The following is a 14,444-nucleotide window of genomic DNA, read 5'->3' as shown; positions in this document are numbered from 1 at the left end:
CTGTCAGATTGGCTAAGATGACAGGAAAAATAATGATGATTGTTGGAGGGATGTGGAAAACTGGGACATTGATTCATTGTTGGTGGAGTTGTGAACGAATCCAACCATTTTGGAGAGTAGTTTGGAACTATGCTCAAAAAGTTATCAAACTGTGCATACCCTTTGATCCAGCAGTGTTACTACTGGGCTTATATCCCAAAAGATTATAAAGAAGGGAAAGGGACCTGTATGTGCATGAATGTTTGTGGCAGCCCTTTTTGTAGTGGCTAGAAACTGGAAACTGAATGGATGTCCATCAGTTGGAGAATGGCTGAATAAATTGTGGTATATGAAAATTATGGAATATTACTGTTCTGTAAGAAATGACCAACAGGATGATTTCAGAAAGGCCTGGAGAGACTTACACGAACTGATGCTGAGTGAAATGAGCAGGACCAGGAGATCGTTGTATACTTCAACAACAATACTAGATGATGACCAGTTCTGATGGATCAGGCCATCCTCAGCAACAAGATCAACCAAATCATTTCTAATGGAGCAGTAATGAACTGAACCAGCTATACCCAGAAAAAGAACTCTGGGAGATGACTAAAAACCATTACATTGAATTCCCAATCCCTATATTTATGCACACCTGCATTTTTGATTTCCTTCACAAGCTAATTGTACAATAATTCAGAGTCTGATTCTTTTTGTACAGCAAAATAATGTTTTGGTCATGTATACTTATTATGTATCTAAGTTATATTTTAATATATTTAACATCTACTGGTCATCCTGCCATTTAGGGAGGGGTGGGGAGTAAGAGGTGAAAAATTGGAACAAGAGGTTTGGCAATTGTTAATGCTGTAAAGTTACCCATGTATATATCCTGTAAATAAAAGGCTATTAAATTAAAAAAAAAAAAAAAAAAAAAGAGGCAGTAAGAAAAATCAAAATCCCATTCCAAAAAATTACAAAGTTCATAAATAATTGAGACTTGCCCTCTCTGTTGGACTTTTCCAAGGAATTTCTCCACTCCCATTCCCCTCCCTTCCAGGGGAAAACATTTGGGATCAACAGAAAGGAGATCCCTAACCTTCCAGTAGAGACCATGTTCCCATTTAGACTTCTCTAATTATCTTTTTTTTTTTTTGGTCGAGGCAATGACTTGCCCAGCATCACACAGCTAGTAAATGTCAAGTGTTTGAGGTCGAATATGAATTCAGGTTCTCCTGACTCCAGGACTGGTGCTCTACTCACTATGCCATCTAACTGCTCCTGCAACCTTTAGTCTTATAGAACCTGGTTGAGGCACTATTGATTAGGGGAGAATACATGGAGTCCCTAGACAATCCAACTCCTTTCCCTCTAATGGTCCTTTCTTTCCTCAGTAGAGACCCAGTAATAATAACTTTTGATTCTTGTGCCAGACACTGTGCTAAGCATTTTATCAAAATTAACTCATTTGATCACAGATATACTTGTATATATTCTTTAATAAAATTCACCTCCAAAAAATAAAGAACAACTTTAGTAGCCAGAGGAATATTCAGCCAATATAATAATAACAATGACAATATTACCAAAGTTAATTTGCACCTTTACTGCTATGCCAATCAAATTATCAAGGAGATACTTTATAGAACTCTATAAAATAACAAAATTCATTTAGGAAAAGATCTAAAGTATCAAGGAAAATTATGACAACAAGTAGAATTGAAGGCAGAATGGTACATTCAGAACCCAAATTATATTATATAGTACCAGTCATCAAAACCATTTGATACTGGCTAAAAAATAGAGTAAATTAATGGAATAAAATAGATAAGGGAGAATGGGGGGTAGAGTGGGGAAAGGAAGAGAAAATGGATTCAATAACCACTAGTGTTCAGTAAACTGGAAAATGAATCATTTGGGAAAGAATTCCCTATTTGGGGGGGAAAAAAGCCTGCTTGAAAACTAGAAAGCAATCTTGAAAAAATTAGATTTAAATCAATACCTTACTCTATTTCTACAATATTCTTTTAAAAATATTTATTTTTTCCCAATTATATTTTAAAACAATTCTTAATATTCATTTCTGAAAATGTTGAGTTCCAAATTCTTTCCCTCCCCTCAATTAAATAAGTACAATCATGCAAAACATTTTCATAGTAATCATGTTGTAAAAGATGACTTTTTGGTCATCTTTGATCAAAAAAGAAAAAAAGTGAAAAATAGTACCCTTTGATCTGCATTCAGATTCCATCAATTCTTTCTTTGGATGTGGTTAGCATTTTCCATCACAAGTTCTTTGAAATTATCTTGGCTTATTGTGTTGCTGAGAAGGACTAAGTCATTCACAATTGATCATCATACAATGTTGCTATTATTATGTACAGTGTTTTCCTGCTTCTGCTCACTTCACTCAGGATCAGCTCATATAAATCTTTTCAGGTTTTTCAGAAATCTACATGTTCATCATTTCTTTTTTAAATTTAATTTCTTTAGGTTATACATATACATTCATTTTTTACATATTTCCTTATGAGTCAGTTTGGGAGAAAAAAATCAGAACAAAAGGGAAAAACCACAAGAAAGAAAAAAAAAAAGGGTGGAAATAGTATACTTCAATCCACATTCAGTTTCCATAGTTTCCTCTCTGAATGCATTTTCCATCCAAAGTTTATTGGAATTTTCTTGGATCATTGAATTGTTGAGAAAATCTAAGTCTATCAAAGTTGATCATCACACAATCTTGCTTCATTTAGCATCAGTTCATGTAAGTCTTTTCAGTTTTTTCTGAAATCAGCCTGCTCATCATTTCTTATAGAACAATAGTATTCCATTACATTGATATACTACAGCTTGTTCAACCATTCCCCAGCTGATGAGCATTCACTCAGTTTCCAGTTCCTTGCCAACACAAAAAGGGCTGCAACAAACATTTTTGCACATGTAGGATCTTTTCCCTCTCTTATGATCTCTTTGGATATAGATCCAGTTGTGGTACTGCTGGAACAAAGGTCATAGTTTTTTTTGGCCATAGTTCCAAATTGCTCTGCTCTCCAGAATGGCTAGATCAGGTCACAACTCCACCAATGTATTAGTGTCCCAGTTTTCCCACCTTCTCTCCAACATTTACCATTCCTTTTTCCTGTTATCTTAATCAATCTGATAAATGTGAGGTGGTATTTCAGAGTTGTTTTAATTTGCATTTCTCTAATCAATAGTGATTTAGAATAGTTTTTCATACGATTATATATATCTTTAATTTCTTCATCCGAAAAATTGTCATTTGTTATTACCATTTATCAGTTGTGAAATATATTGAATCATTATTGTTCATCTTTTTTTTTGTTTTGTTTTTCTTTTTTTCTGGGGTTTCTGGGGTTAAGTGATTTGCCCAGGGTCACACAGCTAAGAAGTATTAAGTGTCTGAGGTCAAATTTGAACTCAGGTCCTTCCTGACTTCAGGGCTGATGCTCTATCCACTGTGCCATCTAGCTGTCCCCCATTCTTTGTTTTTGAAGAGGATCAATGACTTAAGGATGCTGATATCTTGATTTGAAAGTGAATTTAAATGAGGCAGCTCTGTGCAAACTCATCAATCTCATTCCTTCAGAGGCGTTGGCCCAGGTCAGGATGAGTGGAGATGGTTTCTGAATCACTAAAACAAGCCTGAGATTTTACCTCATAACTTACAAGATGGCAAAGATGGCTAAAGATAGGAATGGTCAATGTTGGAGGAATCATGGGAAGATATGCATTGTTGGTGGAGCTATGAATCAGTACAACCATTTTGAAAAGCAGTTTGGAATCATGCATGTAAAATGACTAAAATGTCCATATTCTTTGGACCTAGAGATTCTATTACAAGGCTCACATACTCTAAGTAGTCTATTGATAAGAGGAAAGTTCCTATATATGTCAAAATATTTATAGCAGCACTTTTTGTGACAATCAAATAAATGGAAACAAAGTAGATGCCCATCAATTGTGGTATGTGAATACAATGGAATAGTACTGTGCTATAAAAAATGATGAATATGGCAAATTCACAGAAGCGTAGAAAGATCAGCATGAACTGATGTAGAATGCAGAGCCAAGAAAACAATATATGCCATGAATATAACAATGTAAACATAAAGAAAAACTGCAAAAAAAAAAAAAATGAGTGATATAAAATTAAAAAGAACATGCATGTCTCAAAGAAAAGATATAAGAAACCATTTATCTCTTCCTTTTTCCAAGGTTAGAGGTTTTTATTTTTGAAAGTGCAACAATGTCCCTATTTTCCCACATCCCCTCCAATATTTATTATTACCTTTCCTGTCATTTTAGCCAATCTGACAGGTGTGAAGATATCACCAATCTTGCCAGGAATTTTTTTTTTTTTTTTTTTTTTTTTGGTGATAGCAAAAAAATAGGAAGTAAAAATAGGTGCTTAATAACTACAGAATAGTCAGACATTGAAATACATGGCCATAAGAAAGATGAATATTATTGTTCTGTAAGAAATGACCAGCAGGATGATTTCAGAATGGCCTGGAGAGACACGAACTAATGCTGAGTGAAATGAGCAGAATTAGAAGATCATTATATATTTCAACAATATTATATGATGATCAATTCTGATGGAAGTGGCTCTCTTCAACAATGAGAAGAACCAAATCAGTTCCAATTGTTCAATAATAAAGAGAACCAGCTACACCCAGCTAAAGAACTCTGGAAATGAGTGTGGACCACAACATAGCATTTTCACTCCTTCTGTTTTTGTCCGCTTGCATTTTTGTTTTCCTTCTCAGACCTTTACCTTATTTCTAAGTCGATCTTTCTTGAGTAGCAAAATAACTATATGGACATGTATACATATATTGTATTTAACATATACTTTAACATATTTAACATGTATCGGTCTACCTGCCATCTGGGGGAGGGGGTGGAAGGAAGGAGGAGGAAAATTGGAACAGAAGGTTTTGCAAGGGTCATTGGTGAAAAATTACCCATGCAGATGTCTTGTAAATAAAAAAACTATAATAAAAAAAGAAAGAATATGAATAACTCAGAGAAGTATAAAAAGACGATGTATGAATTGGTGTAGAGTAAGGAGAACCAGAAAAAAACAAACAAACAACAACATCCACAAGGGCCACAATGATGGAAAAATAATGAAAACAACAAAACAAAACAAAACAGAAGCTTGTAAGTCTAATAATCATAATTGGCCTATAAGAATAGTCAAGGAAAAAATTCTCCCTCTTCTCTTTGTAGAAATGAGAGATTATGGGTTTGGAACAATCCAATTCCTTTGATCCTTTGGTTGGTTTCTTTTAACTGATTTTTGTTTTTTAATATTTGTGATAGGGGAAGGTTTCCTGAGTAGAGGAGGAAGAAAAATATATTAGGAAATGAATGGTGAAGTAAAAACCAAAGTCAATCCAATAAAAACCAGGGCAGGGACTTTTCGTTTTTCTTCTTTATCCCTGGTGCATAGTTACAAGCATATAATAGTTACACTTAATAAGTGCTTGTTGAGTTGTTGGGAGAAAAAAGTAAAGGATTCAGCAAAAAGAAAACGAGGAGAATAGAGTGTCTCTGAAACCAAAAAAAGAGAAAATATGCAGAAAAAGAGAGAATGCTTAATAAAATAAAATGCTGTAGAGAAATCAAAGGCAATAAAGACAAAATTCCCCTTCCTGAGAAGGGATCTGAAGTCCTACCTTAGCTCTGCCTTGGGTGACATTGACCCAGCAAGAGTAAGGAAATGGATCTTCATTAATGTAGGGGACTTTAATCATTTCTATTGAAAAGACCAGAACTAAACAGAAAATTTGATCTACAATGTACATCTTGTACATCCTTGCCCTATCTGTGTCTCAGTTTCTTCATCCATATAATGAAGAAAATTAGACTACTCAATCAATAAATATTTAAGTTCCTACTATGTGCTGAACACTGAGCTAAGTGCTAGGGATATACAAAGAGGCAAAAGGCAATTCCTGCCCTCAAGGAGTTTACAATCTAATGGGGAAGACAGTAGGCAAATAAATATATATAAAGTATGCTATCTACAGGATAAATAAATACTTAACCTAGAGAACTGGGGAAATACAAATTCCTGTAGAAGGTGGAGTTTTATTTGAGACTGAAAGGCAACCAGAGGAGCTAATAAGAGCCTGGAACAAAGGCAGAGTGTCTCCATGGACTAATGGAGACCAAAGTCACTAGACTGGAGTATGAGTGGGGAGTAAGAAAACTGGAAAGGTAACAGAGAGCTAGGTTATGAAAGGCTTTGAAAGCCAAACAGCATTTTGTAAGTGAAATCTAGAACATTGGTAACAGCTTGGATATGGAGGGCTATTCATTCATGTCCAACTCTTTATGACCTTATTTGGGGTTTTCTTGCCAAAGATATCAGAGTGGTTGGTTGGTTTGCCATTTTCTTCTCCAACTTATTTTACATATGAGGAAACTGAGGCAAACAGGGTTAAGTGGCATACCCAAGATCACAGCCACTGTTAAGTGTTTGAAGCAGGATTTGAACTTAGAAAATGATTCTTCCTGTCTCCACACCCAGCTCTCCATTAAAGAGAGTAATAATATTAATAAAACACTTAGTGCAGTGTCAGGTACCTGGTAGGTGCTATATAAATGCTAACTATTATGATCATTTTATCCTCTCCCCCCACCAAATCTTATTCTCTTGTTAAAGTACAAGAAAACAAGCATTTATTAAGTACCTACTATGTACCAGGTACTGTGCATGCATCTGTATATTCAATCAATTATTCTTCTGTCTTCTTAACATCCGGTTCAGTTTCTTTAAGACAGCATGCAAAGAATGTGATAGAATAAGTAGCAGAGCAATGTAGATATTGAGTGTAAACAACTTTTTCTAGAAATTTAAATGTAAAGAATCAAGAACAAAGGGGACAGTGAGAGTAGGTTTAAAGGAAGAGCTCTTTATTTTTGTCTTTTACAGTTCCTCGCTAATATGAGACTATAGGTGCCTAGGGAATATTTATTAATAGACAATTAATAAATAGTTGTTAACTTAATTGATTTGGGGTTTCCACCTGGATGGTACCAACCCTCCTTCCCCCATGCACTGACCTCTTGTGGTACTAGACTAAATTGCAACCCTGTCCTCTCGACTGAGTCTGACTCCTCAAGAGGCCGAATTGAGGTCCTCTTTCTAATGTGGGCCCTGAGGCCATGATTTCCTGGACATTTTGCTGAATTATAGGGCAAATTGGGATCTGGTTGGGTGGAGGAGCAAGGATCTTTGGAGGGGACACTTGGGATTTCCAACAGCTGGAGTCCCCCCTTCCACTGGGAGACAAGTTATTAAAGACAGCTAAACCCGTAGGTCCCCTGGTCCTGGGCAGGGAAGAAAGGAGTACATGAAGAGGCTGGAGGATCCCACATTGGTCCTGCTCCTTCCTCCCTCCCTCCCTCTCCTTCCTCCCCCATCACCACCGCCCCCACAGCTGCTGTCTCCCCCACACAGGCCGGGGAAGGAGGGTAGGGGCGGGCAGAGAGGAGGAGTTGGGGACGGTGGGATCCGAGAGCCCCAGAGTGCCAGGCAGACAGAGAAAGCACCAGCATTAGCTCCTGAAACCTTCTCCTCTAGGCCCCCTCCCCAATTATGCTGGGGAGTCTGAGCTTCTGGATGCTTCTTCCCGCTGCTGTGCAGGGTAAGTGTGTCTACCTACAGCAATTTTTCTGTCTAACAAGACAGGTTACTCCTGAGACAGCCTGGAAATTGGGGCTGAGGGGAGACCTTTGAGGGAACTGCCCTCTTGGCTCCTAGAGTTGGGTTCAAGGCAAAGGAGGAAGGGTTCTCATTTTAGATGGCTGGCTTTTCCACTTTGATCATGAGTTTTTTCTGTCTTTCTGGGCTATAATCCCAACCTTGTTCCTTCTCCTTGCTTCTTCCCTGCCCTCCCATCCTCAGCCCCAGCAGGTCATCGGACTTGTGTGTTCTTTGAAGGCCCTGGAGTGCAGGGAAGCACAAGGGCCCTGGGGGAGCTACTAGATGCAGGGCCAGGCCCCCCCAGGGGTATCCGTTGCCTCTACAGCCATTGTTGCTTTGGAATATGGAACCTGACTCAGGATGGAGCCCAGCTGGAGATGCAGGGTGAGTGGAAAGTAAGGGAGTAGGTGAGGAAGAGAACCGAAATGGAGAGAGGACTTGGGAAGGTGGGGAAGAAAGGCCATTTCAGAGATTGGAGAGATACCGCTAAAAAAGAGAGGGGAAATAAGTCCCCTAAAGTGGGCTCTATTGCCTTCTGGGCCTTTCTTCCCCCATCAATCAGGTTGCAGAGACAGTGATGAGCCGGGTTGTGAATCCTCCAGGTGTGAGCCAGCCCGCCTTGCCCATGCCACCCCTGCCTCCACTCTGTTCACCTGCTCATGTGGCACTGATCTCTGCAATGCCAACTACAGCCACTTGCCACCTCCAGGGATCTCAAGGACCCCCAACTCTGAGGGTCCCCAATCTCCACCTGGTAATCGCTGCTCCGGAGTCTGAGGGTCTGGGCTGGGAGGCCGGGCTGGGATTGTGTGTGTGCAAGGCAGGGGAGAGTGCGGATTGGGTTGAAGCCCATATTTCCCTCTCTCCGTACTCCTCCTGATCCCAGCTACCCACTCCCTCCTCCTGACCTTGAGATGTTTTTTAAGCTGGCCCCGAGAAGGACAAATTCGATGGAAGCAATGGGAGCAAGAACGCAGAGTATAGCTTCCCAGAGTGCCCAGGAAACACGTTTTTTTTCCCCAAGGGGAGGGGAGGTTAGTGATATTCTAGAGGATTCCCCTCTAACCTTGAATTTATTTTCTATTTATCCAGGGGACTCCCTTCTAGTGGTGGTGTCTCTGCTGGTGCTGTTCTTCCTTCTTATGCTGGGCAGCAGCATCTTGGGTACAGACTTGACCCCTGTCCTCCCTGTTCCCCCCAATGCCCTTTGGGCATCCTTCGGATGCTTCTCTGTGTCACACCCCCCACACACAGCTCCCAGGTATTCTCTGGGCCCTTTTCCCAGCTAGGACCATACCATATCCTCTGATCTTTCTCTGCCCCCAGCCTCCCCTAGGTGATCGTCCTTATCCCTCTGTCCTCAGAAATCCTCATGGTCTAGGTCCTTGATCTCCATTTCCTTCAATCCCATCCCCTTGCCTCTCAAGAACCCTGTATCTCCCAAGCCCCCGGTCCTGTGCATGCTGGCCCCACGCCTCCCAACCCTATGGCCCCCCACCAACTGTATCTCCAGCCCTTCGACAGTGGAAGGCATTTAGGGCCTCGGGGGGCCAGGAGCTAGAAGCGGAGCCAGGCATCGGTTGGAGCCAGGAGTTGCCGGAGCTACAAGAGTTATACTTCTCTCAGGTCTCCCTTCTCTGGGTCATAGTGGGGAGGTGGTAGGTGGAGGAGAAATGCCTCAATTCCCACAAGTGGGTAGGGAGGAGAATTGGGTCGTTTCTTTGCTGAACTAGTGAGGATGATGAGGGATGAGGGGGAGAAGCACTGAATAGGATGGAAGTCTGAAGGAAAAGGGATGAATCCAGCCCCTTGCAGCTATTGTTCTCTTTTGCCCAGATCCTGCAAGAGGGGGGCCATACGGTGGTATGGGCAGGACACCTTCAAGGGGAGCCAGTGGCCATCAAGGCCTTCCCCATGAGGGCAGCACCCCAGTTTCAGACAGAAAGGGCACTCTATGAGCTCTCAGGCCTGCAACATGACAACATAGTACGATTTATTGCTGCTGGCAGAGGGGGCCCCAGTTCCCGGCCCCCTGGTCCCTTGCTGGTACTTCAGCTGTACCCCAAGGTAAGGGTCTGGTGTTGGTGGGAGGATAATGCCTCTGGGGCTCGCTGCTCCCACTGGATCTTCCCTGCTTTTATCCATTTCTCTATTCCACAGTCCTCTTGTCATGTTGACTTTCCCTCTATCCATTGTTGGCCCTTCTCACCTGTCTTGACATTTCCCCTTAAATCCAGTTATTCTTCTCTATCCCTCTAAGCTCTTTCTTCTTATGAATAGTGAGTTAGCAGATGATCTGTTAAACATCTGCCTCCTGTCTGATTTTCTATCTTTTTTTCTGCAGTCCCATATACTTTATTATTGTTGTTCAGTCATTCATGTCCAACTCTTCATGATCACAATACTGTGGGTTTTTTTGTTTTTTGACAGAAATAGGGGAGTGTTTTGCCATTTCCTTCTCTGGTGGATTAAGGCAAACAAGGTTAAATGACATAACTAAGTGTCTGAGGGCACATTCTCTAATGAGCCACATAGCTAGCTCAAACACTATAAAATATATGTATAGTATTGTGTAAATATTAACACCACACAAAAGAAAAAAGGAACATTTAGATTTCTTCTCCTGTATGATGAGAGGGCCAAATTCGGATATGTTTAGAAGAATTGTACACATTTCACTTATATTGGATTACTTGCTGTTAAGGAGAAAGAGTGAGAGGAGGGAGGAAGAAAAATTTGGAACATTTGTAAGAGTATATGTTGAAAACTATTTTTGCATGTATTTTGAAAATAAAAAGCTATTATTAAAAAAAAATTTAATTCTATTTGGGGAGGGGGCTGTTCCTCTGACCCTTGTGATGTTTTGCAAGGAATGGAAGGGATAACTATAATGATGTTTCCTGAAGTATGTGTGTGTGGGAGATGCCTGTCTGCTGTCTACTCCTTCCTTCCAAGACTCAAATGTTTTTCTCTTCCTGCCCCCTTCCTCCAGGGCTCCCTGTGCCACTACCTGGCTCACCATACCTGTGATTGGGGCCTTTCTCTAAAGCTCGCACTCTCTCTGACAAGGGGCCTGGCCTTCCTTCATGAGGAATCCTGGAGGGATGGTGAGCCCGGGGAAAGCTGGGATTCTGTCTCCTTCTGGGTATGGAAAGGAGGAATGAGCAACTGGAGGCTAGGGAAAGGGGGGTGATGGATAACCTTTGACTTGTAATCTTACCCTCAGGTCAATATAAACCAGGCATTGCTCACAGGGACCTCAGTAGCCACAACGTGTTTGTTCGAGATGATGGTTCTTGTGCTATTGGAGACCTGGGTCTTGCCTTGGCACTTCCTGGTCTCACTCAGCCCCCTACCTGGCTTCCCACTCAACCCCGGGGCCCAGCCACCATCATGGAGGTGGGAACTTTGGGCAGGGGGGAGGAGGAAAAAGAAATACCCCAGTGTGATGGAAAGGATTTTGATGGAAGTGATGGCATTGGAGGAAATTGTGTTGTTGTAGAGACAAATTGAGGGGGGGGGGGTGTTCCTTTGGTAGTAACAATGGCAGGGAAGGGGAGGAGATGAAACTTTTATTACTGCCATAATAACAGTACAAAGTTCTCCTTCACGCAAGGCTGGAACTCAGCGATACATGGCCCCAGAGATTCTGGACAAGACTCTAGACCTTCAGGACTGGGGGATGGCCCTTCGGCGGGCCGATATCTACTCTCTTTCACTGCTCTTGTGGGAGATGCTAAGTCGATGTCCTGACTTATGGCCTGGTGAGGGGCTGGAGCATCTCTGAACATACCCCAACACATCTTTCACCCTCAAACATACCTGTGCTTTTTAGGAAGTCCACCCACTCTTTCCATGGCTCTTATTTTCTCAACATACTCCTGCTGCTATTAACAAAAGCTTACCTTTATCTAACATTGTACCTTCTGAGAAGCAGAAGTTATTATTCCCATTTTCATAGGGAAGAAAACTTGAGGCTTAGGAATTGGCTTGGGAATCTTCATTCCCACCCTCTTCAAAAGTCCTTACCTCTGCTTGGAAATCCTTTCCTAAGGTATTCCTAAACTCTAACCCAACCATTTTTTTTATCTCTTGGGAATCCTCTCCTAAAGTATTCCTAAACCATATCCAACCCTTTCTCTTCTCCTTGGGAATATTCTCCTAAGGCATTCCTAAACTCTAACCCAATCCTTTTACTTCTTGGGAATCCCCTCCTAAGGCATTCCTAAACTCTATCCCAACCCTTTCTCTTCTCCTTGGGAATCCCCTCCTAAGGCATTCCTAAACTCTATCCCAACCCTTTTTACTTCTTCTACCCTTCAACCATGCTAATAGAAGCTGACTCCTATTCCCCATCTGCCTGATCCCCCAGACCACAGGCCCCCTCCGTTCCAGCTGGCCTACGAAGCCGAACTGGGGAGCAGCCCCACCACCTGCGAGCTCTGGGCCCTGGCTGTGGCAGAAAGAAGGCGGCCTCACATTCCCCCCAGCTGGTACCGTACCACCATGGTGAGGGGCATAAAGACCTAGAGAGGAGAGGGAGGGCAGGGACTGCGTGTAAGGGATGGGAAAGGACTTTGTTACAAAGAGGAAAGGGTCCTGCCCAAGAACAGATTAATTTCCAAATTTTACCCAAACTTCTCAGTATAGATCTCCTCAAACTCAATTAGTCTTATCATGTCTTCTGACTCTGGCTCAGTGTGAACCTGCTTATTTCCATTTCCTGTGATCATACAGGTTAATTCCCACTCATAGAGTTCTTTGTCTATGTCCCTTGTACCTGATCCCATTCCCCACACATTCCATTCTTTTCAACCTTCATTTATTTCCCTTCTTCAGGAAGCTCTCCCTATCACACCTGCCAGTTCCACCTGAGCCTTATACCTCTACCATTGGTATCTAGAGGAGGGTTCCCCTTTATGTCTCAGTTTCTCTTAATGGGTTTCATGTTTCTGTCTCTATGTTGTCTGCATTTGTGTCTATGCCCTAGCCAGGGTCAGCCCTTGGCATAAGTAAAATAAGTGATTGTCTATTCTGAGTGGTGTGAGTAATGGGAAATTTTTTAAAATATCTTTTAAAATATCCTCTAGTTTTAGTTCCACTCTCTCCTTTCCCTTTTCCCCCTATTCACTTGGAATACCCATAATACTAATTTCTATCAGATTAGACAACAGGGGAAGACCTCCATTAAAATCCCCAAGTAATTTTGAAGGAGGGAATGTCTTTTTCCCACGAACACATTAACCTGAACTAGTTTAAGAAACAAATTGATATCCTAGAAGGTACAAAAGGATTGTTCTTGGGGAAGATAATTTATTACCTGAAAGGGGTTTATGTGACATGAGAAAGTGCCAAGAACAGTGTTAATAATGATAATTTACATCACATTCCTACAGCATTTTCCTTATATAATTTCCTCATTAGGTCCTCACAAGAGCCCTGTGAAGTAGGTAGTAAATTCTGCAGCTGGGGGAATAGAGGATCAGGGAAATTTCTGTAGAATTACCCAAGTAGACTTTGACAGAACCAGGACTTGAATCAGGGTCTTTGGACTGCAAGACTAGTGTTCCACACTGATTCTGAAAATAAGACCTCAGTTTCCTCATCTGTAAAATGAGCTGCTAATTTCTAAGATTTATTCTAGCTCTCAATTCTAGGAGCCTAAAAGGGGATAATAGAGAAGAAAATTGAGATGGAGGGGAGCAACAAAAATACTCTGCATGAAGATATGAGGGAGGAAGGGACAGGAAGAAGGGTAGTTTCACTCTCTGTCCTCTCTCCTAGGAGCCCGGGGGATTGCCTGAGCTTCTGGAGGACTGCTGGGATTCAGATCCTGAAGCTCGACTTACAGCTGAGTGTGTGCAGCACAGATTGACCAGGCTGGAATACACTGCTGAGGCCCCTGACTCTGAGGAGGCTTCTCCCAATGTCCTTCCTTCCTTCTGCCCCCAAGCCTGTCCTGCCAGCCCTGGGACAGCAGCCCCACTCCCTTGGCAAGGGACCTCTTTAGATCCTAGCTGAGCATTTGCAACAGCGCTCCCTTACCAAAAGGAATCAGCATCTGCCAAGTATTGTCATGATTGTAAATATGTAGATATGTAGTTTGTATGTAATCCATGTACGTGTACACACATGTATATACACCTAGCCATATATGCACTAAGACATATGGAGAGTGATTGTATGACCAGCTGTTTAGCCTCACAACCCTGCTCATGATTTTCTATAGGTTTCCTGATCCATGACTATCAGTGGATCGATCTGGAAGATGGAAAACTTTGGCAAAATGGCAGAGGAGGGATGTGAAAATGGGGAAGGGAAGAAAAAAGGGCATAGAATAAGCAGCAAAGAGATGTAAACAGATTTATAGCTTAATGAAAGACAATTTTCTCAATCCTTCTATTTTTTGACCTTCTAGACACTTTTTTGGTTTCTTTCTTTTCTTTTCTTTTTAAAATATACATTGCTTTATTAATTATGTTGGGAGAGAAAAAACAGCAAAAGGGAAAAACCATGGGAGAGATTAAAAAAAAAATAGAAAAAAGAAGTGAACATAGCATGTGTTGATTTACATTCATTCTCTTTAGTTCTTTTTCTGGGTGCAGATGGCATTTTCTGGCCAAAGTCTATTGGGATTGCTTTGGATCACTGAGCCACTGAGAAGAACCAAGTCTTTCATGGTTGATCATCACACATTCTTGCTGTTATTGTGTACAATATATTC

General features: G+C 41.4%; 1 protein-coding gene across 1 annotated transcript; it reads left to right on the top strand.

Moving 5' to 3' along the window:
• The first annotated feature begins 7,372 nt into the window (after positions 1 to 7,372).
• On the top strand, positions 7,373 to 14,180 carry AMHR2 (anti-Mullerian hormone receptor type 2). Its single transcript, XM_003772630.4, has 11 exons — positions 7,373 to 7,661; positions 7,922 to 8,104; positions 8,283 to 8,474; positions 8,813 to 8,884; positions 9,234 to 9,346; positions 9,557 to 9,787; positions 10,713 to 10,827; positions 10,947 to 11,119; positions 11,337 to 11,484; positions 12,093 to 12,229; positions 13,505 to 14,180. The coding sequence occupies exons 1-11, from the start codon at positions 7,613 to 7,615 to the stop codon at positions 13,739 to 13,741; spliced, it is 1,650 nt and encodes a 549-aa protein (XP_003772678.3). The 5' UTR covers positions 7,373 to 7,612; the 3' UTR covers positions 13,742 to 14,180.
• Positions 14,181 to 14,444: the final 264 nt, after the last annotated feature.

Source organism: Sarcophilus harrisii, chromosome 5 (assembly GCF_902635505.1).
Source record: "Sarcophilus harrisii chromosome 5, mSarHar1.11, whole genome shotgun sequence".
NCBI classification, from domain to species: domain Eukaryota; kingdom Metazoa; phylum Chordata; class Mammalia; order Dasyuromorphia; family Dasyuridae; genus Sarcophilus; species Sarcophilus harrisii.
This window is presented reverse-complemented; position numbering and strand designations above follow the sequence as displayed.

Excerpts from the sequence above, each read along its gene's own strand:
- AMHR2 (XM_003772630.4), top strand. The coding sequence starts at position 7,613 with ATGCTGGGGAGTCTGAGCTTCTGGATGCTTCTTCCCGCTGCTGTGCAG. Across the intron at positions 11,120-11,336 it reads GCCCAGCCACCATCATGGAG|GCTGGAACTCAGCGATACAT; the intron begins GTGGGAACTTTG and ends CCTTCACGCAAG. Across the intron at positions 11,485-12,092 it reads ATGTCCTGACTTATGGCCTG|ACCACAGGCCCCCTCCGTTC; the intron begins GTGAGGGGCTGG and ends CTGATCCCCCAG.